The sequence below is a fragment of the Hyaena hyaena genome, unplaced genomic scaffold (genome assembly GCF_003009895.1).
Source record: "Hyaena hyaena isolate Hyena2069 unplaced genomic scaffold, ASM300989v1 scaffold_24, whole genome shotgun sequence".
Taxonomy (NCBI): Eukaryota; Metazoa; Chordata; class Mammalia; order Carnivora; family Hyaenidae; genus Hyaena; species Hyaena hyaena.
Genome location: NW_024080656.1, coordinates 5,432,392 through 5,458,326, shown reverse-complemented (window position 1 = coordinate 5,458,326; position 25,935 = coordinate 5,432,392). Strand labels below are relative to the sequence as shown.

At 38.9% G+C, this 25,935-nt stretch overlaps 1 protein-coding gene across 2 annotated transcripts in view; it reads left to right on the top strand.

Annotated features, from left to right (window-relative positions):
• The window catches only part of ATP8A1 (ATPase phospholipid transporting 8A1), a 232,473-nt gene that overhangs the window by 167,913 nt on the left and 38,625 nt on the right, over window positions 1–25,935 (top strand). For both annotated transcript variants that reach the window (XM_039226991.1, XM_039226992.1), the window contains 6 exons: window positions 7,527–7,710; window positions 7,802–7,912; window positions 14,073–14,147; window positions 14,252–14,374; window positions 17,979–18,057; window positions 24,094–24,155. In XM_039226991.1, coding sequence (XP_039082922.1) covers window positions 7,527–7,710; window positions 7,802–7,912; window positions 14,073–14,147; window positions 14,252–14,374; window positions 17,979–18,057; window positions 24,094–24,155 — 634 coding nt within the window. The remainder of the gene's footprint in view (window positions 1–7,526; window positions 7,711–7,801; window positions 7,913–14,072; window positions 14,148–14,251; window positions 14,375–17,978; window positions 18,058–24,093; window positions 24,156–25,935) is intronic.

The following is a 25,935-nucleotide window of genomic DNA, read 5'->3' as shown; positions in this document are numbered from 1 at the left end:
TGAAAAGCTTTCCCTACCTCTTTGTGTGTTTATGGCCCCTGGCACACCACTCTTTCCCTCTACTCATTTATCTTTGACAGGTGTCCCCACTTCGTGTTTCTCCGAAGGTTTCTCATCGATTTTTGCTGATTGTGACCCTCAAATTTACCGAACCTCAAATTTACCGCACTTCTTTAGAACTGGCATCTTCAGGATTTTATTTCCATTTCTGGCAGTACCCAACACTACCACTCGTTTCATCTTCTACTAGATATTTATAAGATGAGAGACCATTCTTTTGTGAAAGCCCTCCACAAAGGACATCCCCTAAGAATGAGGGAGGGAAGGAAGAAAGGAAACGCAAGCTGATTTTCTTACAGCCTAAGGAAGTTCCAGCCCTTCCTCACCTACCCAAAGTCACAAGAAAAGGGAAGAGGGCCAGTGCCTATATAGGCTCCAACCAGGTATCAATAATAGGAAGAGATGGGGGTCATAGCTCTTTCCACTCCGAGTGCAAGGTCGCAAAAGAGCAGAACTAGAAAGGGGAGGCACTCTAGGCTTTCTGGAATACACATACTTCCCAGTTGGGACCACATCACTCCTGTAAGCAAGGCTCCCTAGACAGAGACAGGTAGCTGGACCTTGTCCCATGCAGGAGAGATTCCTGTCTCTAGCACTTTTTTGTCTCCTTGTTGCAGGAGTTCATAGGGAGACCACTGTCCTATCTATATATAGGCTCATAATGTTTAACTCCTGGTACAGTACCTCAGTGTAAGTTCTTAAGTTAATAACAGGGGCAGAAGGATGGCCCTAAGAAAAAGGCTCTTCTCCTTTCTCTCTTAATATTCTTCCCTAGAAATTTCATCACATAATAAAGGATCACTTAAATACTTGATAAGCTATTGATGCCTGAAGGCACATCCCCAGCTCTGCATTTTGTTCTATAAGCTTAGTTCTGACTTTCCAGTCAGTATAGTTAATGATGCCACTAGGATATCCCACTGCTCTCTAAACCTCCAAGTGTCTAGAACTCCCTGAGAACTTTCCTCGATAAATCTTCTTGCCTTTTGTATTCATGTTTAGACCATCATTTTCTTAGTCATTCACATTTGAAACCTGAGGGTCATCTCTGATCTCACGTTCATTCAAAACCCCACACCCATGCCATTTGTCCTTTCTTTTCATTTTCTTTTCAATTCAGATACATAGGTAGAGAGAGATGTAGTTATCTACATATATAAAGATACATTTTGGAGGCAATCCAAATTAATATTTTTAAGGCACTGCTTCAACCATGCTCTTTTTTGGCTCAAAATCTTTTTAATTTACATCTCCTGTTGCTTAGAGCTAGTAGCTGTGATAGTCAAACTTTCTTATCCTGACATGCCAGAGGCTCTCTGTCATCTGGCTTTAGGCCATTCTGAATATACCCACTTTCCCTCCAAGTGGTGGTATGCTTCCTTCTCCACCTAATAATTTTCCATCTGTTTTTCCTCTCCATGCGAGAAAGCCTGGAGAATCCAATATCCTCTATGTACTTCCTCCGCATTCTAAATACAGAGCAGATTAAACAGACTTTGCCTTCTAACAGCAAACAGTGAAAAATGAGTGAGAGTTGTAGTGTTAGTATAATGAGATAATGAGGTGTATGTCTTGTTTTTGCAAAATTACCATTTATTCAGTTCCACTAGCATTTTACATTTGCTCTGGGCTGAGTCTAATGCCAGGTTCCAGATCCTAGATGACATTTAAAAAGAAAGGAAAGGAAAGGAGAGGAGAGAGGAGGGGATGAGAAAGGAAGGGGAGAAGAAAGGAAGGGGAGGAAGAAGGAAGGGAGGGAGGAAGGGAGGGAAAGAAAGAAAATGAATAGTAGCATTGTGGACACACTATTATCTGGTGTGAATACTATCATAAAGATTTCTACTATCAGGAATTTTTTTCTTTTTGGGGTATTTATAAGGCACATTTGCCAGTGAGTAGTTTGGAGTGCCTATGAACACACACACACATAATGCATACTCAAATATACTGTATCAATACAACCAGTGCCTATTTAAAATATTATCAGAACCATTAAAACTGGAGACAGTAAGTAGTTTGCCTATAACAACCTGAATTATGGGGAAAAAAAGTTTTGCATCTAAAATGCATTGCAGAGGGACATCTTTTTAAATATTACTTTCCATTTTTCCTGTGAAAAGGCTATCTGCAATTTATTTCTGTAGACTCACTCCCTGTGTTATAAAGGGCCCCTTGATGCCTCTGACTGCACAGTATATCAACAGATGTTGTTTCTGGAGGCTAGGAAAGCATTCACTCATCAGCCATTTGAATAACACAGTTCTCTTACCTAGACGTAGTTGAATGTTTCATTATGTACTCTATGGTAAATATAGTTTTGGGGATGCTATATACACGGCTGTTTTCATTCCAGTAATAAATCGATGGTGAGTTTCTAGAAGTGTCCTACCACTTATGTAATTTGGGTACATGTAACAGACTTTTTTGCATATGAGCCTAACAAATTTTAGTTCAGAGTCAAGATCTCAAAAGTTTTTCTCTTAGGTGTTTTTCTTTCTTCTTATATATATTTTTATTAGCAGAATATGACTCAATGGGGAATAAATAGACTGATATTGGGGCGCCTGGGTGGCTCAGTCAGTTGAACGTCCGACTTCGGCTTGGGTCATGATCTCACGGTTGGTGAGTTCGAGCCCCACATCAGGCTCTGTGCTGACAGCTCAGAGCCTGGACCCTGTCTTCAGATTCAGTGTCTCCCTCTCTCTCTGACCCTGTCGCACTCATGCTGTCTCTATCTCTCTCTTAAAATAAATAAAACATTAAAAAAAAAAAAAAAAAGACCGATATTGACAAGGAGAAATCTTTGGAACTGTGTTGAAAGGAAAATATAGCAGAGCCCCCTAACAATGATTGTGACCTCTAAATAGCCACTAGGAGCAATTCTCAAGCTTAGTAAATACAGGAGCTCTATAAGCACAAGGTCACTATAAAAAAAAAACACTTCAGGATCATTAAGAGATACTCTATTCCTCCATATTCTTAAAAGGTTTTTCTAGATTTACCTTCTAATAGCAACTTTATAATGACTTTTAAGTTTTCAGTATGTTTTTGAGACATATTATCAGTATTATTTCTAGTGTATAAGATGATTTTTAGGTTAATAACCTAAAAACATAATAAGTAGGATAAATTATTATACTCCTTTTGGCTACCTATTAAAAGCCCCCTAAAATGCTCTGTATTATGTGTCTGCACATATAATCTTTATCCATGTTCCATTCAAAAAGGCAGTTCATTTAGCTAATCCCATTACAAGAGTGCAAAATTAGGTTTCTTTAATATATACCTGCAGATTAAGTGGTAAAAATTTCCAGCACTCTGATCTCATGTCCGCTGGACAATGAGAGTTACTACATAGCAGATAAGAAAAATAATGAACAGCGTGTACAGAAACTATAGCCAAAATAATATCTGAAAGGCTATCACAGTCACTGCACTGCTAGTTTGTATCGTACAGAACCACCTTCTGTTTGTTGGAACCACAGGAAGAAAACTGTACCTTTACAGCACACGCGTGATATGTAGGCTAAAAAGCCACAGAGACTCTGGCTTCTCCCAAAGAAGAAAAGAGCATCAGTGGAGGAGAAGAAAACTGTATGTAATTTAAGTTCTACTGCAGACTCATGCGTGGTTTTAAAAAGAAATCTAGCGTAGAAAACAGTACTTTTATAATGTTTCTGCATTATGCATTGGGTCACTATTGCCATTTGTAAAATTTAGCTGTTAGTTATTCTCAACCATGGATCTGTAGACAGTTGGAAGAATTAGCATGTAGTAAGGTTGTTCGAGGCTATTCTATAAATTGTACAAATATAGAAACATGTATACGAAAATCAAGAAAATAAATTCTAATGTGTGAATTTAGTTAGAGACTTCTTACAAGATGGAAGGACAGTGGTAGAAGGAATATATTCTAGATAATTTTGAATGTGAAGAAATTTAGTATATGCTATTTGCTATTTTTTTTTTTTTTAACTGACATGAGTTCTCCTCTCCTTGTCAAGGCCAAGTCAAATTCTAACTCATCAAGGAAGCCTCTTTCAGGCAGTTTTGATTTCTACATCCTCTGAAATTATGAAGTACTGGCAATTATATCAAAAAGCTTTATGCTACACTCCTTGTTAATGTCTTCTAAGTTTGTTTTGCTATCTTGTAACCACCTTGTAGCAAGGAACAGTTTTTAAAATGGATGCTGTAGGGGTGCCTGGGTGGCTCAGTCTGTTAAGCGCCCAGCTTCATCTCAGGTCACAATCTTGCAATCCATGAGTTCAAGCCCAATGTCAGGCTCTGTGTTGACAGCTTGGAGCCTGGAGGCTGCTTCAGGTATTCTCTCTCTCTCTCCCTCCTTCCCTCCCTCCCTCCTTCCCTCCCTCCCTCCTTCCCTCCCTTCCTCCTTCCTCCCTCCCTCTCCCCCTCCCCTGTTCATGTTCTGTCTCTCAAAAATAAATAAACATTAAAAAAATTTTTTTTGATGGATGCTGTAAACACAAGAGGGCTTTTTAACTGATTTCAGCTCAACTAATGTGAGTCCCCATGAACTAGATTCCCTCCCTAAGACACACTCTTGGTGCCCACAGGGCATCACAGCCAGACGTGGAAGGATACTTTTCAGGACATACCTGCACTTTTGCTTCCATGAAATGACGTGATGCTGACTAGGAATCGGTCAAAATTGTCACTAGGAAAACCAGGTGTAATACTCTAGAGAGACTTCATGAGTTGTTATACAATTTGCTGTGTAATTTAGAGTGGGGAAGAGAACAGTAAGCTGGGGTGGAGGCATCATTACATTCTGGTCTCCACTTGAATGAAACTAGCTATGGAGTGTGCCTCATGAGTGAGGCCTCTGCAACAAAAATAGGCAGAATTTCAAATGGCAGACCCCTATGTAAAGTAAGGCTCTTTGCTCTACGTAACATGGTTGTGTGTTCATGAGTTAAGTGTTTTAGCAACCAACTGCTATGTCAGACACATCAGATAAGGCTTCTGCTATTTCTTGAATCTTCTTCCAAGCCCATTGTCTGCTGTTAGCTTGTAAAGGAAGCAGACACCCCTGCTAGTAATAGCTACAGTGTAACTTTGGGGATATCTCTCACTATATCATCATCTTTAAACACACACACACACATTTATACACAGGCATTGTTCTTGCCAGGGGGATTAATACTCCATTTTTAATACCTGAGTTAACCATGCTCACAAAGTTGTTGAAAATCCTCAGCCAGTTTTAATTTGGGGACATTGAAAATTATAGTGTCAGGCAGAAGAAATAGTAGTTGGTTGTAATAACCATGAAGAAAGAAAACAAAATTGAGTCCAGCTCTTTTCTGATGCTACTTTCAGTCACTAGTCTTAGCTCACCATGTAGAAATTTCTCCTCATGACACATTCAGCTGATGAAAACAAATACCACCGTTTTCTAACCCCTTCGGTCCCATGGCATGACTTCACAATTAGATACATTGTGAGCCTCTTAACTTCCAAAGGGAATTTGATGAATGTTTTCAAATGCTTCTCTCTTTTCATGTCCATTTCCCATTTGCTATTTAGATCATTTCTTGGTGAGCATACTTTTTTGACATTTACCAAACGTTAGCTGTAGTCCATGTCTAAACCATTGGCCTACAGCCAGCAGGCTTACCAATTTATATTAGCCTGTTAAGAAAAACTAAAGAAAATGTGAAAATGAAAGGAAAATTACCTCAAAGAAATGTGGGAGCTAACCGCGAAAAAGACCATAATGGCTGGTACTCAACCATTCCCTTGCAATGTTCACAGTTGGGTCATTTTGTGCTATTATTGCTAGACGCAGAAAGGAATCCAAAGAAAGAAAAAGAATTCTTTCAAACAGCAACTGTTCATTGAGTACCTATTCTGGATCAGCACCAGCAATACAAAGATGGGAAGGCTAGTTCACTCTGCGAGTAAATATTTCAAGCTTGAAATAAAACCTGGGGCCACTCCGATAGAAGCCTTTCAGAAGGGCAGTAGGGCCACCTGAAGGTACATATCTGTGCAGACAATCTGCTGGGAATTATTCCTAAGGAAATAATCAGGAAAATTACAAGATATCATCTTTCAAAGTAATGGTCTTTGTTTTTAAATAGAATAATAAATGATTTTCCAGATGTTCCACACATAGGTATCAGATACCTACCCCACTTCACCTTGATAAAGAATTTAGCTCGGAGTTATTTTTCTTGCCCACTAACACTGTGTGTGTTAGTTGTTTCTTCATACTTAACCATCTTCATACTTTATAGATTCAGTTCACTGTTTAGTTTTCCTCTTTCTCTTTAATTGCCAATAATTGTGGGTGATACAGTAATTATGCTGAGGCATTCTGTCTTTGAACACTTCTGTCATTGTCATGGGATTTATTTCTTACATGGCTCTTTTATTTTACTTTTAAGTGATCTCTATACCCATTGTGGACTCAAACTCACAACCGTGAGATCAGGAGTCTCACGCTCCACCAACTGAGCCAGCCAGGCACCCCCTTAAATGGGTTTTTAAATTCATCCAAAGTTAATACCAAATATGATTTGAGTACAGATGCTGGTGTTCTCTGTTCCTGATTCATGTGTGTATAAAAGGTTGCTTGTGGTGCCTGGGTAGTTAAGTCAGTTAAATGTTCAACTCTTGATTTCAGCTGAGGTCATGATTTCACAGTTCATGAGTTCAAGCCCAGCATCAGGCTCCATGCTGACAGCGTGGAGCCTGCTTGGGATTCTCTCTCTCTCCTTCTCTCTCTGCCCCTCCCCTGCATGTTCTCTCTCTCTTCTCTCCTCTAAAGTAACTAATTAATTAATTAAATAAATAAAAATAAGAAAAGGTTGCTTGATTCTTCTTAGCCATTAGTACCTTTAGAAGAAAACTGAAGTATACAAACTATGTAATCAAACATTTGGTGTTTATTTTGGTTGATTCATCACGGTGTATGAGAACAGATCAAGAGGTTAGCCAATTCCCTACTGCTACTTTGAGTTTTAAGTTGTGTACAGTACCTTATCTAAGATCTTACAGAGGCTCAGAACTTTTATTTCCAAGGTACAGTAGAAGATTTAGTTAGTATAATATTTAGACTACCATTCAGCAGCATTTCTGACCTTTCTCATTCAAATGTGAAGAATTTGAGATTCTGATGTTATATGTTAGGAAGTAGTGGGATTTCTAAACTCAAATATTAACAAATTAATGCACCATGCTGGTGAAATAGTGTTTAACAGGGCCCTGTAGCTCCTACCTTTCACCTACAGGCTTGCTTCTTAGACTATATTTTTCCCTTCAAGTGGCAACCAGGTTAATAGAGAAGCACACATCTGCAGACCTGAGACTTTTACATGATGGTACTTCCTTGAACTCTTCCTTTGGATCTTCTGTGTCTTTTATACTTCAAGACCATGGCACTTCACAACTCCTTTTTTCAGAAAGTGGAGGTAATTGATAATTTGTTCTAATTTAAGGGTTTCTCCTCTTCAAAAATCTGAAGTTGTTGAAATGGTTAAGAAACAAGTCAAAGTCATAACGCTTGCAATCGGGGATGGAGCAAATGATGTCAGCATGATCCAGACGGCCCATGTCGGCGTTGGGATAAGCGGCAATGAAGGCCTGCAGGCAGCCAACTCCTCGGATTACTCCATAGCTCAGGTAAGGCACCGGCTGCAAATGCACTGTTTGTCTCCGTCAGCTGGGCGATATGAGGGGAAAAAATACTAATTCTTGTTCACTTTCATTTTAGTTCAAGTATTTGAAGAATTTGTTGATGGTCCATGGTGCCTGGAACTACAATAGAGTCTCCAAGTGCATTCTGTACTGCTTCTACAAGAATATAGTCCTCTATATTATTGAGGTAATAGCAGGTTAAGTGTATAATCCTTGTCATGTGCATATATGTTTAAAGACGTTTTCCCATTTTTTTCGTTAATCCTTCATCCGCCTGCTTTTTATAACTTCCAAACATGTTAAAATTTGGTGGCCACAGAGAATCATTAATATTTAAATAACTGGCTAAAATTAAATAACTGGCTAGGGCGCCTGGGTGGCTCAGTTGGTTGAGCTTCCAACTTCAGCTCGGGTCATGATCTCATGGTCCATGGGTTCGAGCCCCACATCAGGCTCTGTGCTGATGGCTTGGAGCCTGGAGCCTGCTTCGGATTCGGTGTCTCCCTCTCTTTGCCCCTCCCCAACTCATGCTCTATCTCTCTGTCTCTCAGAGCAAATAAACATTGAAAAAAAATTTTTTAAATACATGAAAATGTTACATTGCTTTGGTAAGATAGTGTTGAATTAGAACTGTTAATGAAGGAAAATGTTTTCAGTTTTTCAAAGACTACCTACTACATAGTATTTTTTTTTTATAACGCTCAAAGCCACACTATAGTAAGCAGTGTTGAGGGATACACACATGGAAAACTATTTTAAAGAAAGTAAGGAAAGGGTGCCTGGGTGGCTCAGTCAGTTAAGCGTCCGACTTTGGCTCAGGTCATGATCCCACAGTTCGTGGGTTCGAGCCCTGCATCCGGCTCTGTGCTGACAGCTAGCTCAGAGCCTGGTGTCTGCTTCAGATTCTGTGTCTCCCTCTCTCTCTGCCCCTCCCCCACTCATGCGAGCATACGTGCACTCTCTCTCAAAAATATATAAACATTTTAAAATTTTTTAATAAATTCATATTTTATTTAACTTAGTATATTCAAAATTCTCATTTCAGCATATCATCGCTATAAAAAAAATTAATGCAGTATTTTACATTCTTCTTTCCAAGTGTTCAGAATCTGGTGTGTATGTTACAACACAGCACATCCCAATTTGGACTGATCACATTTCAAGTGTTCAAGAGCCATATGTGGCCTATGGCTAAGTGGACAAATTGAACTAAATGGTTAACCAGGACATAATAGATAGGTTATTTACCTTTTTGTTCCCCCCAACATGTAGCCATCTTATCTTTAGAAGCTGTGTTTGCAATACTTAAACTCTAGGTGATATCTGTTTCTTGCTTCTCCTGTTGCTCCACAGAGTATGGTGGTAAGATCCTGGTAGCTTGTTAGGAAAACCCTCCGTCTTCCAGTCTTGTCAGAGGACCTCCCACACCCTCATAAATCTGCCCCGGGCGCCCTCACACGTTTGTTTATGCAGCCCTGCCCTCTAATCTGCTGTTTCTACTCTTCGGTCAAGAGAGACACAACCTAACCATTCGCTGTATGGACATAATATCTCATACTTTCCACCAGAGAAGTCACACTGTAAACAAAGAAAATATCAGTGGATTTCACACTTGCCCTATTGACACCTTTGCTGGGAGCTGCTGTATGTTTCGTTCAGCTGTTCTTTATGCCTCTGTCAGAATGCTTATCTCCTTTTTAAAATGTTGTCTGAGCATAGTTCTTAAGAGTGAGGCTAGGAAAACTGAAATTTAGTGTCTAAGTGTGCAGGCAGTTTCATTTACTGGTCACTAAAATTCTATAATTAGGTTGCAACCCATTAAGTAAAATAATCAAATATCTGGAGACGTAAACAGGATAATCTAGCAGTTTATTATTCATTACTGCTGCGTTGGGTCTGGAATACTCTGTGTTTTAAAGAAAAATACACTTCTAAAATAACTTACAAGACCCAAATATAGATACGTTCTGTGTTGTATTTGTAGATTTGTGATTCTTTTCTAAAATAATGACTCTTGATTCCCAATCCCCTCTATACACCTAGTTTTCCTTAATTTTCTTCTTATCCCAAAACATTGATATTCAGAAGAATATCAGTTTACATAGTTGGTTACAGATACTTTTGAAGATACCAGGGGTTTAAAACCCCTAGCAGCAATAAATCTACTACAAAACTTTAGTTTTGTAAAATGAAATGAGTAGTCAACTCATTGCTTTTTTTTAAAAAAAAAATCTAGATTATTTGACAATCAACAATGAAGTGGGCAAAAGTTATGTACTAATGGGGGAAATAAAATATATTCAACTGAAACACTAAAACTGCATGCTCTGTTTCAGATCCAGAGTTGGGTGATTTGTGGTTGATTAGCCCTAAATTTCACTTGGCTTTGAATTTAAAGCCTCTCCATGAGATATTTAGCACTGATCAAATTCTTTACACATTGAAAAGGAAGTAAGTCCTAAACTCTACTGGAAATCTCATTTTTAAGGTATTTTTCTTTAAGCACTTTATGGAAATATATTTTGAATATATTCAAACTGTCTTGGAAAGGAATTGACCTTTTAAATCAATTCCCAGATACCCAACCTTTGCCAGCTAAAACAAGTTCTGCAGATGTTAATGGCTCATGTCACTACTGTGAATGAATAGACAGAAAACACATCGCTGGGTGTCTCTGGCGAGGACAACTGCCAGTCTCGAATCTCCCCTTTCAGTTTTTTGTGCTGATCAGGCGTGGGAGCAGAGGACTCATTGACCGTTTGTAAGCTGCTGTTTAATATGCAGAAATGCTCCATGAGGAAAATGTCTGTGAAGCTTTAACTGCCACGCCTCTGTTGGGACGTGGAACTTAGAAAATAATACCAGGTCTGAAGTTTCTTTGCCAATAAAGGAACACCATGGGTTTTATAGATTATCTGCAAAACCTGCTTTTCCCATTGCTGTATTGCCAGGAATGTCCCTATCTAGCGACTCCACTGCCATAAATTACAGCCAGACAAATACATACAGACTCGGCAGGTGGCAATATAAAACACTTGTGGTGGCCGCCCAGAGGCAGCCCTAGGTGTTCATTGAAATTACTGGCTCTTTCTAAAGGGATTTTTTTCCCTCTGAAATATCTGACTCCTTCCTAGCAAAATAGGACCTTTTCTTTCAAACGATTTGTCGCATCCAGGTTTTCTGGTAAGATCCCAAAACAATGTAGTGTTTCTAATTTCCAGAAGCTTTGATTAAAGTCAATGAGGTGATACTTTCCCAGCACGTTGTGCTGGGACATGGATTTCTTGTGAATTTAAATAATCTCCAAACCTCCCCAGAAAGACTGGTATTTTCTTTCTGCATCCATGGTTTTGGTTGAGTCAAAGAAGGGGCTTTTATGTGTTTGTAGTCATTTAGGTGTTGCTTTATTTAGTATGGGATAGGTTTCTAATATATCTTTTCACTACACATCAGACTAGCTTGAAATCCTTTCAGTAGACTTCTTTATTAAAGTCCTTTCTCCTTTAAACTATATGTAAACTCGAATGGTAAAATATTTGTATGAAAGTGTAGGATGCTATAGTAAAGTGTAGGATTCTGTTCATATTCTAGTCATGTCTCCTTTTTAAAAAAAGATATCGAATAAGATTTTTTTTAATGCAGGAAGGTAATTTCTAAAAACATGTTCGCATTCCTTTCAATTGGAGAAATAAAAAGGTAAAAATTTGTTGATGGCTTTCCACTTAAAAATTGCTGCTTTTCTTTCATAAATCGGCAAGTCAGGCATTTTTACATGAACTTTGAATGCAGACTTGTTCGTTTATGTGCAAATTATTTTGAATGTTAAGCTTTCTGTAAATATTTATTGATTTGAGGGAGGTTCTTAAATTTCAGGCTTATAGTGGCATTTGAACCAGCACCAAATATTATATACAAAGACTCTAGGAGACCATTCACATTTACAAATGTTTACTCACACGCAAATGTAACATAATTTTCTCATTGTACACAGCATCGATGGCTGCAGATACATGTATTACTAGACCCTTTTGATCCAGGTCATGTCCATTGGATAAATTCCGTACACATCTTTTTTTTCAGACTGACAGAGACTGGACCACATCTTCATAGTCTACTGAGGCCATAATTTGAAACTTTGTGTTTAATAATTCCATATATTGCTATCATACTCTAAGATATCAGAAGGAGCTTCTTAGCGTGTATTACTACAATAAATCAGAGACCTTTTCAGGGAGAACATTGCCACCACCCAGAGTATCACAAATATGTATTTACATAATCCATATCTGAAAAAGGCCAAATGTGAAAACTCCAGAGAGAGCATTAAAGTTCATCTTGTCATCTTGTGTCCACTCATGCTTAAAAAAAATTTTTTTTAATACAAAAAAAAAAAAAAAAGTGTAAAGTCAGCAGCACCACCCTAAGGAATAAATTTACCTTCGTTTAAAGATGCTGAGTTTTTTTAAAGCATACACACATGAATGACCTGACTCCTAGTCTAGGGCAAATGTTCAGATTTTTTCTGTAAATAGATGTAGCAAAGCAAGCAAGAATTTCAGATGTGACTCCGATTCCTTTGCTTTTGTTACTGTTGTTGTTAATGTGTGTTACAACCCTAACACAGTTTGGACTTATTTTTCATGTGCTATTGCTCCTTTGTTTTCTTTTCCATCTCATGAAGCAGACATTCGTTTTTATATGTGCTCAAGCATTCCTTTCCTCTGTAAAAAGGAAAAAAGATCAATGTGGGTACAGAAGCTGTTCATAGGGAGGCCAGCCTGGGTACATATTGATAAATGGTGAATTTGTAGCAATTCATGCTTCCATAATGAGGTTAAATGAAACGTGAAGTGTGGCAAAGTCCCTGCAACTCTGATTCAAAAATTCACTTGACTGGCACATCGGGATTGCTTTCCTGGAACAGGTGTTGTTGTTTGTTGTTGTTGTTGTTGTTGTTGTTATGCTTTGGTTTTGTGTGTGTGTTTATGTAATCTCACTGCTGGCTAGGCTTTTCACTCCTCCAAATCAAGTTGATTTTTAATTACATTTTAGGTCTCCTTTCTTAAAAGTAATATATGTATTATTGATTTACTCATATTCACTTTAATTTTCTGTTTGTCTTAGACGTGCTAAAGTTTTTGTTTTTTACATTGCCCTTTAATTTTGTATCCAGAGTAAGTCTCCCATTTTTAAGAGAATTGCAAAATTTATAAGAACATTACGCTTTACACTTGGAGATTTATTTTTAGTCAAAGCATAAATTCCAGCTGCCAAATATTTTTAATATGTAAATTCACATTTTACATTCTGATGGCTATAATTATCAAGAAATGCTGAAAAGTTTATATACCTTTTACCCTATTAATTCTACTTCTAAGAATTCATCCTTTAAAAAAACAAATATGCACAAGGAAATTCTTGGAGGTGATAGATATGTAGATTACCTCCATTATGGTGGCAATTTCACGAGTTTATACACATGTCCAAACTTATCAAATTGTGTATATTAACTGTGTGCATTTTTTATATCTATAACTGATATACACAAAGTTTTTATTTACAAAAAAAAATCCATCCTTAGAAAATAGAGATGTATAGGATTTCTGTACAAGAATATTTAGTTCAGAATTAGGTATAATACCAAAGCTGAAAGCAAACTAAATATTGTAAAATAGTTATAGTCACATGATAGAAGATGTGCATCTGTTAATGTCATTTTAGAGGATATGTAAAAACTTGAGAAAATGTGTATTTTCAACTGTTAAGAGGAAAAGCATTAGGACATGACAGTATCTAACAGTAGGTTACAGTAAGGTAAACTTGTGAATGTATACAGTAGGTTTCCAGTAAGGTAAAGTAAATGTATATAGATGATCTATATGAATACAGCCAACACAGAAGAAAATCGTAATTGTGTTGTTATAGGAAATCATTTCATTTGCTAAATAAACAAGTGTCTTTTTATAATAAAAACAATAATAATTTTTAATTACCGAAAGATAAATATTTTAAAAAGGAATTAAGGCTCTAAAAATTTAATGGCTTAAAATATATTCCCTAAAGTCCCTTTTAGAAAATAAGGTTATATTTAATTTTTTTAATGTATGATTCCCTATTAATAGGACTCTTCTTTGACTCGACAGCTAAATCCAATCCTGACTTAAATAACAAGTATCTTCTGAAATCATCTCTTCAAATTAAAAAATAAAACATGCCATTTTTTAAAATGTTGTGAAAATCATATGTTAATATTGCTATTATGCAGTGGTTGAGTTTTCAGATTCTAAGCCATGCATTTATGTTTTCTGTGTGCTAACTTGGGGGATTTCGGGGTGTTTTCTTCCTAGATCTGGTTTGCCTTTGTTAATGGCTTCTCTGGACAGATCCTCTTTGAGAGATGGTGTATAGGACTTTACAATGTGGTAAGTTGAGGACACTTGATTATTTCTGTTTTATTAAATACTTTGAAATAACGTTTCACCCTGCATTAGACTGCTTGGAGTAATGACCAGTTTGTGCCCTTTAGATGTTTACAGCAATGCCTCCCTTAACGCTCGGAATATTTGAGAGATCATGCAGAAAAGAGAATATGTTAAAGTATCCTGAACTATACAAAACGTCTCAGAATGCCCTGGACTTCAACACCAAGGTAGGACTTGATATCCCGGCACAGGTTTGGGGTGGCCAGTGGGACTTGCTCTCATGTTTTCATTACATGGAGCATCTGGTCTTCCAGAGCTAAGGACACAACTCCAGGGTTCCCACTGTGGCAAGTCATATTTGCCTAAGGTTCTGATATGGACTGAGAAGCGTTTTTATTTGTTTGTTTTCTTATAAAATTAACATGTAACCAAAGTTCACTGGGGTTTGCCAGGCAGCAGTAAATCAGGTCTGAGAGATAGACAAGAGTGTCCTTCTTGCCCTCTGTCTTTGCAGAGTTGTGGGGAAAGTCTCACTCCTCACAGGGGTCAGTCATCCAGGACCGATGAGGTCTGACTTTACATGTGTAAAGTGGGGTGGGGTTGGGGGGCTGGGGGGGGGGCAGGTGATCTATCATTATTAATTTTCTGTTTTGTGAAATAACTTCAGCTTCATTAGAATATTAGATTGAATTGGGCATTATAATCTCTGGCCAATAACTCGATTAGACATAATACTCAGTATTTCCAAGCCATGAAACTCTAAATACAAGATAAAATATCTGACATTTACCTAAAATCACATTCTGAGTTTGTACCGTATATAACACATTGTGGGCTGTTTGTCACCCCTTGGGGTCATGGTTGTGTTCATCCCAACAACAAAAATATCTCCTTTACTTTCGCATAGTTTACTTTCCCTCAGGTTTATATTCTAAAGTCTTTCCACTGGTATTTGTTAGTAATTCAGGTTTCTGTTCAGTGTAAGTGAAAGAAAAAGATTTAATTTTGTAACAGTCAAGGCAAATGCTATTTTGAAACTATGATAAAAGCCACAAATACACCTTCACACAACTTCTTCCATCAAATAGAGCATATATTTATTGATGTGTTACTAATAATCAGATGTAATCTAAATTCAGTGCTTTGAATTTAGGACAGTTAATTCAGGATCTTTTTAAGATTTATTAATATGGGAAGCTCACTGACATTCTCGGTAAACCAAGAGAATAAAGTAAAATGTATTTCACTTCCTCTAAGCTCTCCCTGGAAACGAAGGTGCTAACTTGATAGCCAGGACGTTACTCATCTTCTGAGACAAGGTCTTCATGAATGCGCTGTGCTTGCATGTCCAGGTGTGCACTTCCGACTTGTTGGCACGGTTTTCAATAACTGAACTTGGTTAATTAATGAAACAAAAAAACAAAAACTGATATATCCTGGACCACTGGTTCTGAAAAGTATTTTTAATGGTCTCTTAAAACGATTAGTATGTATAGTATGCATTATGTATGCTTTAATTTTTTGGATGCTTAAACTTTTTTAATGTTTGTTTATTTTTGAGAGAGGGAGAGAGACACAGAGCCAGAGTGGGAGAGGAGCAGAGATAGAGAGGGAGACACAGAATTAGAAGCAGGCTCCGGGCGCTGACCTTTCAGATCAGAGTCAAAGGCGGGGCTCAAACTCACTAACTGCAAGATCATAACCTGAGCTGAAGTCGGACGCTTAACCAACTGAGCCACCCAGGCGCCCCAATTTTTGGACTTTTCAAAATTTATTTATGATGTCTACTTTGTATTAAATGGTGCCTGCCACCTTGCTATAAATTCTTTTCAGTACCTGTGATGGGTATTTTCTTCTTTTTCTTTTGTTTTTGTTTTGTTTTGTTTTGTTTTTTTTAGTATAGTTTGCTGTCAAGTTGGTTTCCATATAACACCCAGTGTTCATCCCAACAAGTGCCCTCCTCCATGCCCTGTGATGGGTATTTTCAAGTGATGGTAAGACACAGGGCAGATACCATGGACTGTGAACTCTTGTTTTCCTGGAAAGGTGATCTGAGAGCTGGGAAAGTTCCAGGAGCATACTAACAGTAATTCTCACTGACCTGGACTGTTGTATGAACCTCAGTCACGGGTGACCAGTCTATCATAGCTCAGGCTCCACGATGCTCTCTCAAGAGTTAACTTCCCAGCCACAGACTTGGCCATGGTACTCTTGCTTATAAACTTAAATTGATCCTCCCATGATTATCCAAAGCCATTCCTGGAAAGTCACATCTTTTCAGGCCCTTTGCACATGGGAACTTGGACAGTCTTGTGGCCAAAGAAAAGGTAGTCTCTAGTTTCAATGCACAAGCATCATTCCTTGTATCCTTCGCTGTTTTTTTTTTTGCTGCTTACAAAGTATTTCATTATCTGCAGAGCCCATGCATTTCCAAAAGTCATCAGATCAAGCCAAATAGATTATACAACTTCGCCATCCTTTGAAAATTTATACACAAGTTGCCAACCATTTTTAATAGCACTTTATGGATTGTCTCATGATTTCAGTGAAAAATCTGATTAAATCCCATCTAAGTGTTTTAAAATTCAGGGACAAATGGCTACAAAATGCATAGTTGTATACACAGCAGTTGCTGTGGGTCCCCAGTGTAGAAGCATTGTTGCCCTGAATGATGATGATTACGTTTGTTATGGTAAAAAGGGTCGGAGGTTCTGAGGTCGTGACAGGGGTTAAAGGATTAGCATGTGACAATAAGTATCGGTCAGGAAAATGGAAAAGTAGAACTAATTTTTCTTTCACCCACCTGTGCTTTCTGTCAAATAAAAACTTGTGGTAATGACATAGTGAGGAGAAGAGACAAAGGTTAATGAGTAACACAAGTTCAAATGTGTAATGTATTGGAGCGTAAATTGGATCATACAATCCAGTGTGGCCGGGTGAGCTAACAAAGGAGATTGAGATCACAGTGGAAAATTTTGGGAGGCAGGCAACTTAATTTCTGTTGTTTGAACAGCTTAAAACTATTAATACATGCCAATTTTATTTAGCATAAGTGTTGCTTGCAAGAAGCACTTTTAAATGACAAAACTGCAACTCTTCAAAAGGCCATTTTAAAAGAATTCTAAACAGTTTTTCTATAACTTAATCTTGCACGTCCCCACCACGGAGAAAGTACCAGCCGTACACACTCCCTTGTTCTTAAAATACAATCGATGCAGAAAAGTACTAACTAAAACGATGTTATAGTTGTAGGAAGTTTGATGTTGACAGGTGTTAAAAGTTGTGGACTCCTCTTATAAATTCAGTAATAGTGACAATGCTTTAAAGAGTTACACAAATGTTATGCTTGTTATTTCTAGCATATAATCTGGGGGAGGGGGTGGGTAGAGGATGAGTTACGTCCTTACCATCGAAAAGTTTAAACTCGTACTACACATGGGAAAGGGAAAGTAGGGATTTCACCCAATTACAGTCTTTTCAAGTCTGTCCTTCTGGAATTAGGAAAACAGTCGCACCTAAAGAATTTCAGGATCTACACATCTTTTAAATATTATTTTCCTTTCCAGGAAGAAATTTAAACGTTTAATACTTGGCTTTCAAAAAGCAGAAAAAATTTCAGTGAAGCTGAAAAAACATTTTGAGAAACATAAAAATAAATAAATGACCCATGAAGGTCTAAGAGGCAGAAAGTGTCTGTCAGTTCTATTAATTCACAGCGGTGGCCCGACAGAAACACGTTTTGTGAATCTAGCTCACAGATAAAAAGAAAGGTCAGAGTTCACAGAGCTAGTTTATCGCAAATGGTTCTCATGGATTTTTGTTTTCCCTCAGGTTTTCTGGGTTCATTGTTTAAATGGCCTCTTCCACTCAGTTATTCTGTTTTGGTTTCCACTAAAAGCCCTTCAGTATGGTAAGTAGAAAGGATATGAATGCTAAGAGATGACTTTTTATGTTTTTAGAAAAATAACTCATTGTCAATATATGTTAAAAATTATCGCAGTGTTTCATTTTATGCTGTTTTCCTTAACTTAAAATACATGCATCCAAAAGCTGTACACACTTTAAAGATTTTTATTATTCCTTTGGGAGCGAAGTGATTTAATATATGCAAAGCCTTTCTTCTCCAATTCTCCTGTTTTCCAAACTTGTGGAGAGTTAAATTTTAGGGCTCTTTTTTCCCTCCGTTGATGTAGAGTTTGAAGACAATAGTGCTAATATTTTATGTTGTCCATTTATTATACCTTTGAGGCCCATTCGAAGCTCTTTATACCGAACCTGATCTGACATGCTAGTGGTTTCAAGTAGACACAAGCCGACGTTCTGAATGTGATTTTTAGTGTGTTTTTATGTTCCATCTCGGAGCGTAAGCTTTTCCTCTGCTTGTTTTGAGGGAGTGATTTTCCTCTGTCAGTCCTGAGAGAGAGGATGGTGGTGAATCGCATGTACACGTAAAATGATAAAGCGGCCACTTTAGAGCGCGATCCCGGTGACGCTCCCGCTAGCACTGCACTGCGGTGTCCCCCCCAGGGTGGACTTTGCCTGAGATCCCGAGGAAGGTGGCCGGCCATTCGGGGCCTCTGCTCCCAAACTACAGGCATTGAAAATACGACACCCACCCCAGCGGAGGGGTCTGTCCGCCCTTTAGAAGTACAGGCCTTCCCTCACCAGCGCTGAGCTAACGATTGGCGACAGAAGAGCCAGCGTGCGGCCCCTTCTTGCCCACCTACGTCCTGTTCTCCACAGGCAAGGTGGTCCTCGTAAAAGGAGCCTGGACCACGTGCCTCGCTCCTCACAAACCCACCGACTTCTGTGGAGTTTAGACGAAATGCACAGCCATCTCCAGAGTTAACTCCACCTGCGTCTCTCCGGGCGGGGGGGGGGGGGGGGGGCAGCCTGCACTTCTGACTTCCTCCTCCAGATGTTCCAGCCAGTTCTCTCCCTCCCTGCCTCAGGCCAGAGCTCCGGGAGAGCCACCAACACTGTCCCCGCTGCTCGTCCTCACTATCCTTTAGTCTGTTCGGGAAATCTTTGCCTATCAGGGCCTGACATGTTTGCTCATTTTTTAATTTTGTCTTTCTCCTCCGTTCGAATCTGAGTTCCAAAAGGGGTTGCCCATGTGGTTCAGTGTTGTACTTGCAGTGTTGAAAACAATACCTAGTTAGTGAGCTGTCACTTCATGGGTGCACGTGGCACATATGGGGTGAATGTTACAGGGAGGGCAGGGGCTTCCTGTCCGAATCAGAGATTTTTATCTCATTTCTTTGCTAATTTCCCTGCCAGTACACTAAATACTTCTCATTTTCTAAGCCATGGAAATGAGTGGTAAGAAAACCCAATTAAAGTATAGCCTCTTGATAGGCCCGGAGAACCAGAATGGGTTTGGGGTTTTTTTGTTTGTTTGGGTTTTTTTTTTTTTTTTTGAGGTAATAAAGCACATACCATAAAATCCACCCTTTTAAATTGTACAACTCGGGGCTTTTTAGTATATTCACAGAATTATACAAATTCACTACTATCCAATGGCAGAATACTCCCATCACCCCATAAAGAAACCCCATGCCCATTAGCAGTTAGTCTCCTTTGCTCCCTCCCTCCCCACCCCATCCCCACACCACCCAGCCCCTGGTAACCACTCATTGCTATTGGTGGATTTGCCTGTTTCAGACATTTGATAAAAACGGAATCATGTAATATGCGGCCTTGGTTGATGTTGAAGCATGAATTAGTGCTTCACCTCTTATGGCTGAATGATACTTCGTTGTATGGATTTACCACATTTGGCTTATCCATTCTTCCGTTGACGGACATTTAGATTGCTTCCACTCTTTGGAGCCATGGGATATTGAGATGTAGGGTACAAAGTAGGACCCTATACAACTTCCCTAGGTAAACTTTATATTCAGATTGCAAAACCAACATAGGTATGAAAGACGACGCATGTCCATCTCTTGCTCTTTCAGCATTCTAAATTAGAAAAAAGAAATTTAATATCAAAAGTATCTCAAGCCCAATAGCATCTAAAATGCCTTAACAGTGAAAGAGTTTGAAAGGAATTCCCAAGTAACTCCAGCTCCTGGGAAACAGACCCTAGGACTCCCGTTGCATGTTCGCAGTTTCCCAGAACCTGCCCGAGCCAGCTACCATCAGCAGAGGCAGTTCATAGAAAGGGTGCCGCCTGTAGATCCCAGACCAGCCAAGTCAAGGGCTCACGTGCTATCTCTTCTTAGGACTTGAATGGCACTGGCATAAATTACCCTATAACATTCTAATCTTGAGGGGTTTGGTTTTTTGCCTTATTTTTAACTTTTTAAATAAGGAGAGGTTTTTGGTTTGGTTTGGTTTGGTTTGGTTTTATAGCCCTTGAAAGGATGAGGTACACAGGAAATGTAAGGCTATAGAAAGTGCAGCGAAATATTCATTTATTCACTTGCTTCTCAAAGTATGGCCTATAGACACCTGTAAATACCCATGACCATTTTTGTGGTACCTGAGGTCAGAATTTCAAAAGTTTTACAGTATTATCCGGACATGATTTTTCTCTTTACATGGCTGATACAAAACCAACATGGGTAAAATTGCTGGTACCTAAGCACAAATCGTGGTGCCACTGTGGAGTGGGCAGTATAGTCTTCCCTGCCAGACACCCACATGAAAAAAACAACAAAAGCCAGTTTCACCTAAGAACGTCCTTGAAGGAGTTGTAAAATGAATACCTCTGTTAAATCTTGAAACCTGGTGCACGTCTCATTACTAGTCTGTGTGACAACCCGGGAAGTGAGCAGAAAGCCGTTTTGCTTCACAGCGGTGAGACTTGGACCAGGCAGGATGCGAGTTGTGAGCTGAACCAGCTCCTTTCATGAGGTTACAGAATCCTGCCTGGGTTGAAATCCACTCAAAGTGTCAAGTGGAGCCATTGATCTTAATGTAACTAGAACACTGAAAGTTCACTGATACTGTTTCAGGTTCCACATCATAACCTTTAAGAAACTACTTGTTGAGTTTTGACGTAGTATCAAAGAATGTCATTAGAAAAGATTATTAAACACTCCTCTATGACTCCATGTCTCTGTGAAGATGAATTTCCTTCATATATTTCAACCACAACAGTATGAGAATCCAGCTGCCTTCTATTAAGCAAGACATTAGACAGATTATAAAAATGTAAAACAATCCCAATTTTCTCACTAACCTGCTCGGCTTATGGAAATAATTGTTTATAAAATCTGTTTATACTATATGTATTGTGTCTATTACTATTATTTTTAGATAAATCAATACATATTTGTAAATATTCTGCCTTAATTTCTAACTTAGTAAACATTAATAGATATAAACCACTTAAACAAAAGCTTTCGGGGATCCTCAATAGTGTAAAACAGTCTAGAGATGAGAAAGTGTGAGAATGAATGATTTGCCTAAATCATCCAAATGCTGAATCTGACAAATTCCACAATAGGCTTTTAATTTTTTTCTCACTGATCTTGAAGTGAATCTTTGGCTTCTTCATGATGAACCAGTCATGATCAGAAGGTTTATTACTTGGACCCAAATGTGATTATTTTTGATAATTTAATATATTTTGGTTAAGAGATCTATGTAAATGCATAGAAAACAGGAAGTGATCATAAGACACTTTCAGTTATTTTGTAGATTTACGAGTATGTTAATTTAGTTGCATGGAAATTTGCAGATTAATTGCAGACACAAGTTTGTCCACAATGCATTCATAAGACCCAGACGCCAGCTCCTATATCCCTAATCGTGGAATACTGCCACAGACAAAAGGAGTCCTCTCAGCTGCCAAGCCATTAAGCAGCCCTTCCTGATTACTTCTCACCAAAAACGTTACAGGGGTAGGGTCACATGATGGAGCCCCTACCACACGCTCCCAGCACTGACACTGTGCTTGGTGCCCTTACATGTGGAACCTCATTTTAATCTCAAAACTCCTCCAGGGTGGTTAGTTTCACTTCATCTTTTAAGTGAAGAAACTGAGTTCCCTGGAGACTGATCATACACCAACATGATACAACTAGTCCCAGAACCAGTCGACTCTGTATCGCCCAAACTCACCTGACTATTCCTTCTCTTCATACTAGCACCATTCTGCCTGGTTCATCCCATACTTTAACATACTTTGTCCTTACATGTGAGACTTTGAATAAATACTGTTCACTATTCATATAAATTGAATATTGTATTGCCTACACCTTGAGTTTTACATTTTTCTGTGGTGCCAGTGATTTGATTATTCAGTTATTTTTAGTTTTTTAATTTTTTTAACAGTAATCCTGATTTTTCACTGTTAGCTACCACTCCCTTCTTCTAAAGCCACATTCATTAGTTATTTCTGGAATAACAAAATACTTTAAAATATGCCCCTAAAACCTCATCAAGATTAAAAGCTTCTGCACAGCCAAGGAAACAACCCAGAAAATTAATAGGCAACCAACGGAATGGGAAAAGATAGTTGCAAATGACATATCAGATAAAGGGTTAATATCCAGAATCTATAAGGAACTCACCAAACTCCACGCCCGAAAAACAAACAACCCAGTGAAGAAATGGGCAGAAGACATGAACAGACACTTCTCCAAAGAGGACATCCAGATGGCCAACAGACACATGAAACGATGCTCAGCATCCCTCCTCATCAGGGAAATACAAATCAAAACCACACTGAGATACCACCTCACGCCAGTCAGAGTGGCTAAAATGAGCAAATCAGAGAACTCTAGATGCTGGCGAGGATGTGGAGAAACGGGCACCCTCCTACACTGTTGGTGGGAATGTAAACTGGTACAGCCCCTCTGGAAAACAGTGTGGAGGTTCCTCAGGAAACTAACAATAGAACTCCCTTATGACCCAGCAATAGCACTGCTAGGAATTTACCCAAGGGATACAGAAATGCTGAGGCATAGGAGCACATGTACCCCAATGTTCATAGCAGCACTCTCCACAATAGCTAAAACATGGAAAGAGCCTAAGTGTCCATCAACAGATGAATGGATCAAGAAGATGTGGTTTATCTATACCATGGAATACTACATGGCAATGAGAAACAATGAAAGCTGGCCACGTGTAGCAACATGGATGGACCTTGAGGGTGTTCTGCTGAGCGAAATAAGGCAGAGAAGGACAAATACCATATGTTTGCACGTATAGGAGGATTAGGAGGAACTTAACTGAGGAACAAGGGGGAGAAGAAGGGCGGAAATGGTGGGGGAAAGGGAGAGAGGCAAACCATGAGAGACTCTTGAATGCTGACAAAAACTGAGGACCGATGGATGTGGGGGGGAGGGGGGATGGGCATGGAGGAGGACACTTGTGGGGATGAGCACTGAGTGTTATGTGGAAACTAATTTGACAATAAACTATTTGTAACAAAAAAAATAAAAATAAAAAAAATAAAAATTAAAATAAAAAATATGCCCCTAAATTCAGCCAGACCTTCTAAGAGCCTTATGCCCCCAACCATATTGGTGCTCCTCAGTCTTCTGTGAGTTGTGTTTATGAATCCCCCAACAACTTTATTGAGAGAAAGTAAGAAGCCTCCCTGAAACCCTCATCAGTATTGTTAGCAGAGCTCTTTCTTAAGGGCTCAGGATGTCTTCTGTCTCAATGCCCATAACTTTCGGCTTTGCTCTACACTTAGTTCGATTTATTTTTTCCCAATCTCATGGATCCAAAGAATTGGTTAACAAGTTCATTTTTCTCCTTCATGTTGACTGTTGGAAAAAATTGTTTTTACTGTGTGACCCACATTCATAGCAATTTTGTGAGACTTCTTGCATTTTTTTTTAATTAGCCTAGTTTCTGGCTCTCGTGTGTGACCCTTGGTTTCCCTTCTTTTGTTCAATACGTGCAATCTAATTTGTCTTTGAAAGGATTCTGAAAGGACCACATTTATTTTCATTTCTAACAAGTCTCTCTTCCTGTCATATAGGTACTGTATTTGGAAATGGGAAAACCTCTGATTATCTGCTGTTGGGAAACTTTGTTTACACGGTGAGTGCAGAATATTTGCCTAGTTTGTATGTAAAATCAAATCCTTTTATCTGTGTGCATTTCTGGATTTAGGATTGTTTACACTTCCCCTTAAAAATGAAATAAGATGAGGGACCCCTGGTTAGCTCAGTCAGTTAAGCATCTGGCTCTTGATTTTGGCTCAGGTCATGGTCTCACAGTTCATGGGATTGAGCCCCGTGAAGGGCTCTCTGCTGACAGTGTGGAGCCTGCTTGGATTCTCTCCCTCCCTTTCTCTCTGCCCCCCTCCCACTTATGCATGCTCTTTCCCTCTCTCTCTCTCTTTCAAGAATAAATACATTTTAAAAAATAATAATAATATAAATAAAAATGAAATAAGATGTTTTGACTATTAAGAGATTTTTTACATTAGGTTATTAATATGTCATTTAGGCTCACGGGCTTTACCGGACTTTGGTGGCTATTATTTTCAGTATTCCCTCTTTGCTCTTAGTGGCCCCCATTTGCCCTTTTTCTCTTGTCTCTTTTCCCTCATTTTTATTTTACTGCCCTTGCTAATATTTTTTCTGCCTTCCTAAATTTATGGCAAATATTATCATACTGTTCTTGAGTGTTTAACCAGTAATTATTCTAGAGTCTCATGATGACTGAAATGGGAGAGGAATCACTCTTTGGGGACATTTCATCCATACAAGGCATGGAACCCTCTGTGTTAAGTCACTATCAAAACACTTCTGGAGGACACACACTTGAGTGCAATCCCGTTCCTGCCATAAAGGGCCAAGAAATGTTTTAAAACCACCTTAACCTTAAAAGTCAAAAGTATTACTTGACTGCCAGTGCCCGAGATCACGTAGTTGGTGTCTGGTAAGTTTTCTACTCACCTTCAACTCTGAATTCTCAGACCAGCGTTCCCTCCTCTCTAATCCCATGTCCCTCCCCATGACCCCCAAATGAAGGCAGTGTGCTCTTCCAAATACTAAGTGGTTATCAGTGCGGCTGGCTCAGTTGGTAGAAAAACTATATTATGATGTTTAAATATCAAGTGTTTAAGTTACTGAATGATAGGATGTTATAGCCAGTAAGTAACAAAGGGATTAACTTTTTTCCAGAGGTCTCCTTTCCATTGACATCAACCAACCAAAGTAGTGACAGAAAGGGAAAATATGTCTGGGGGGGGCGAGGGGGGGAGGGCTGGTGACTTGGTCTCATACAACATGAATGCAGAACAGAAATAAGTAACTCCTTGGTAGAGTAAGTTTAGAAATTAATCAGAGGTGGTATCATGGATGTGTTTTAGGGGTGCATTCAGGTACTCAGGACTCAGGAAGGTGTTTTTCTTTATGTCAGTCTTATGTCTCTTAATTCTGAACTTTTATATGGCTTATTAATGAGCACTTGCATTTTAAGAGTTTTATTTCTACAGATATTAATCCTAAATTGCCATTAGATATCTTGTTGAGAAAGCCCAACGCTTCACGTGAACCTGACTTTATGACCCCGTGGTGAAGCCCCTAATGTTATCTGAACACCCTGAAAGTGCCTACAGTAGACAGTAGAGCTAGCAAGTGTGCACTGACCACCCGTGCGAGGCTGACGGCACACTGCCCCTGCCTCCAGCAACCGAAAGTGCCCAGAATTCCCGTGACTACTAACAGTGTTTAAAACTTTAATTATAAATAGATAATAACAGATAAGAGTGCAGGGCCAAGCACTGTTCTTGGTGTTTTGTACCCACACCCCTATGAGGAAGGTGATCGTCTTCAGTCCCAGTTTACAAGATGAAGGGGCAGAGACATAG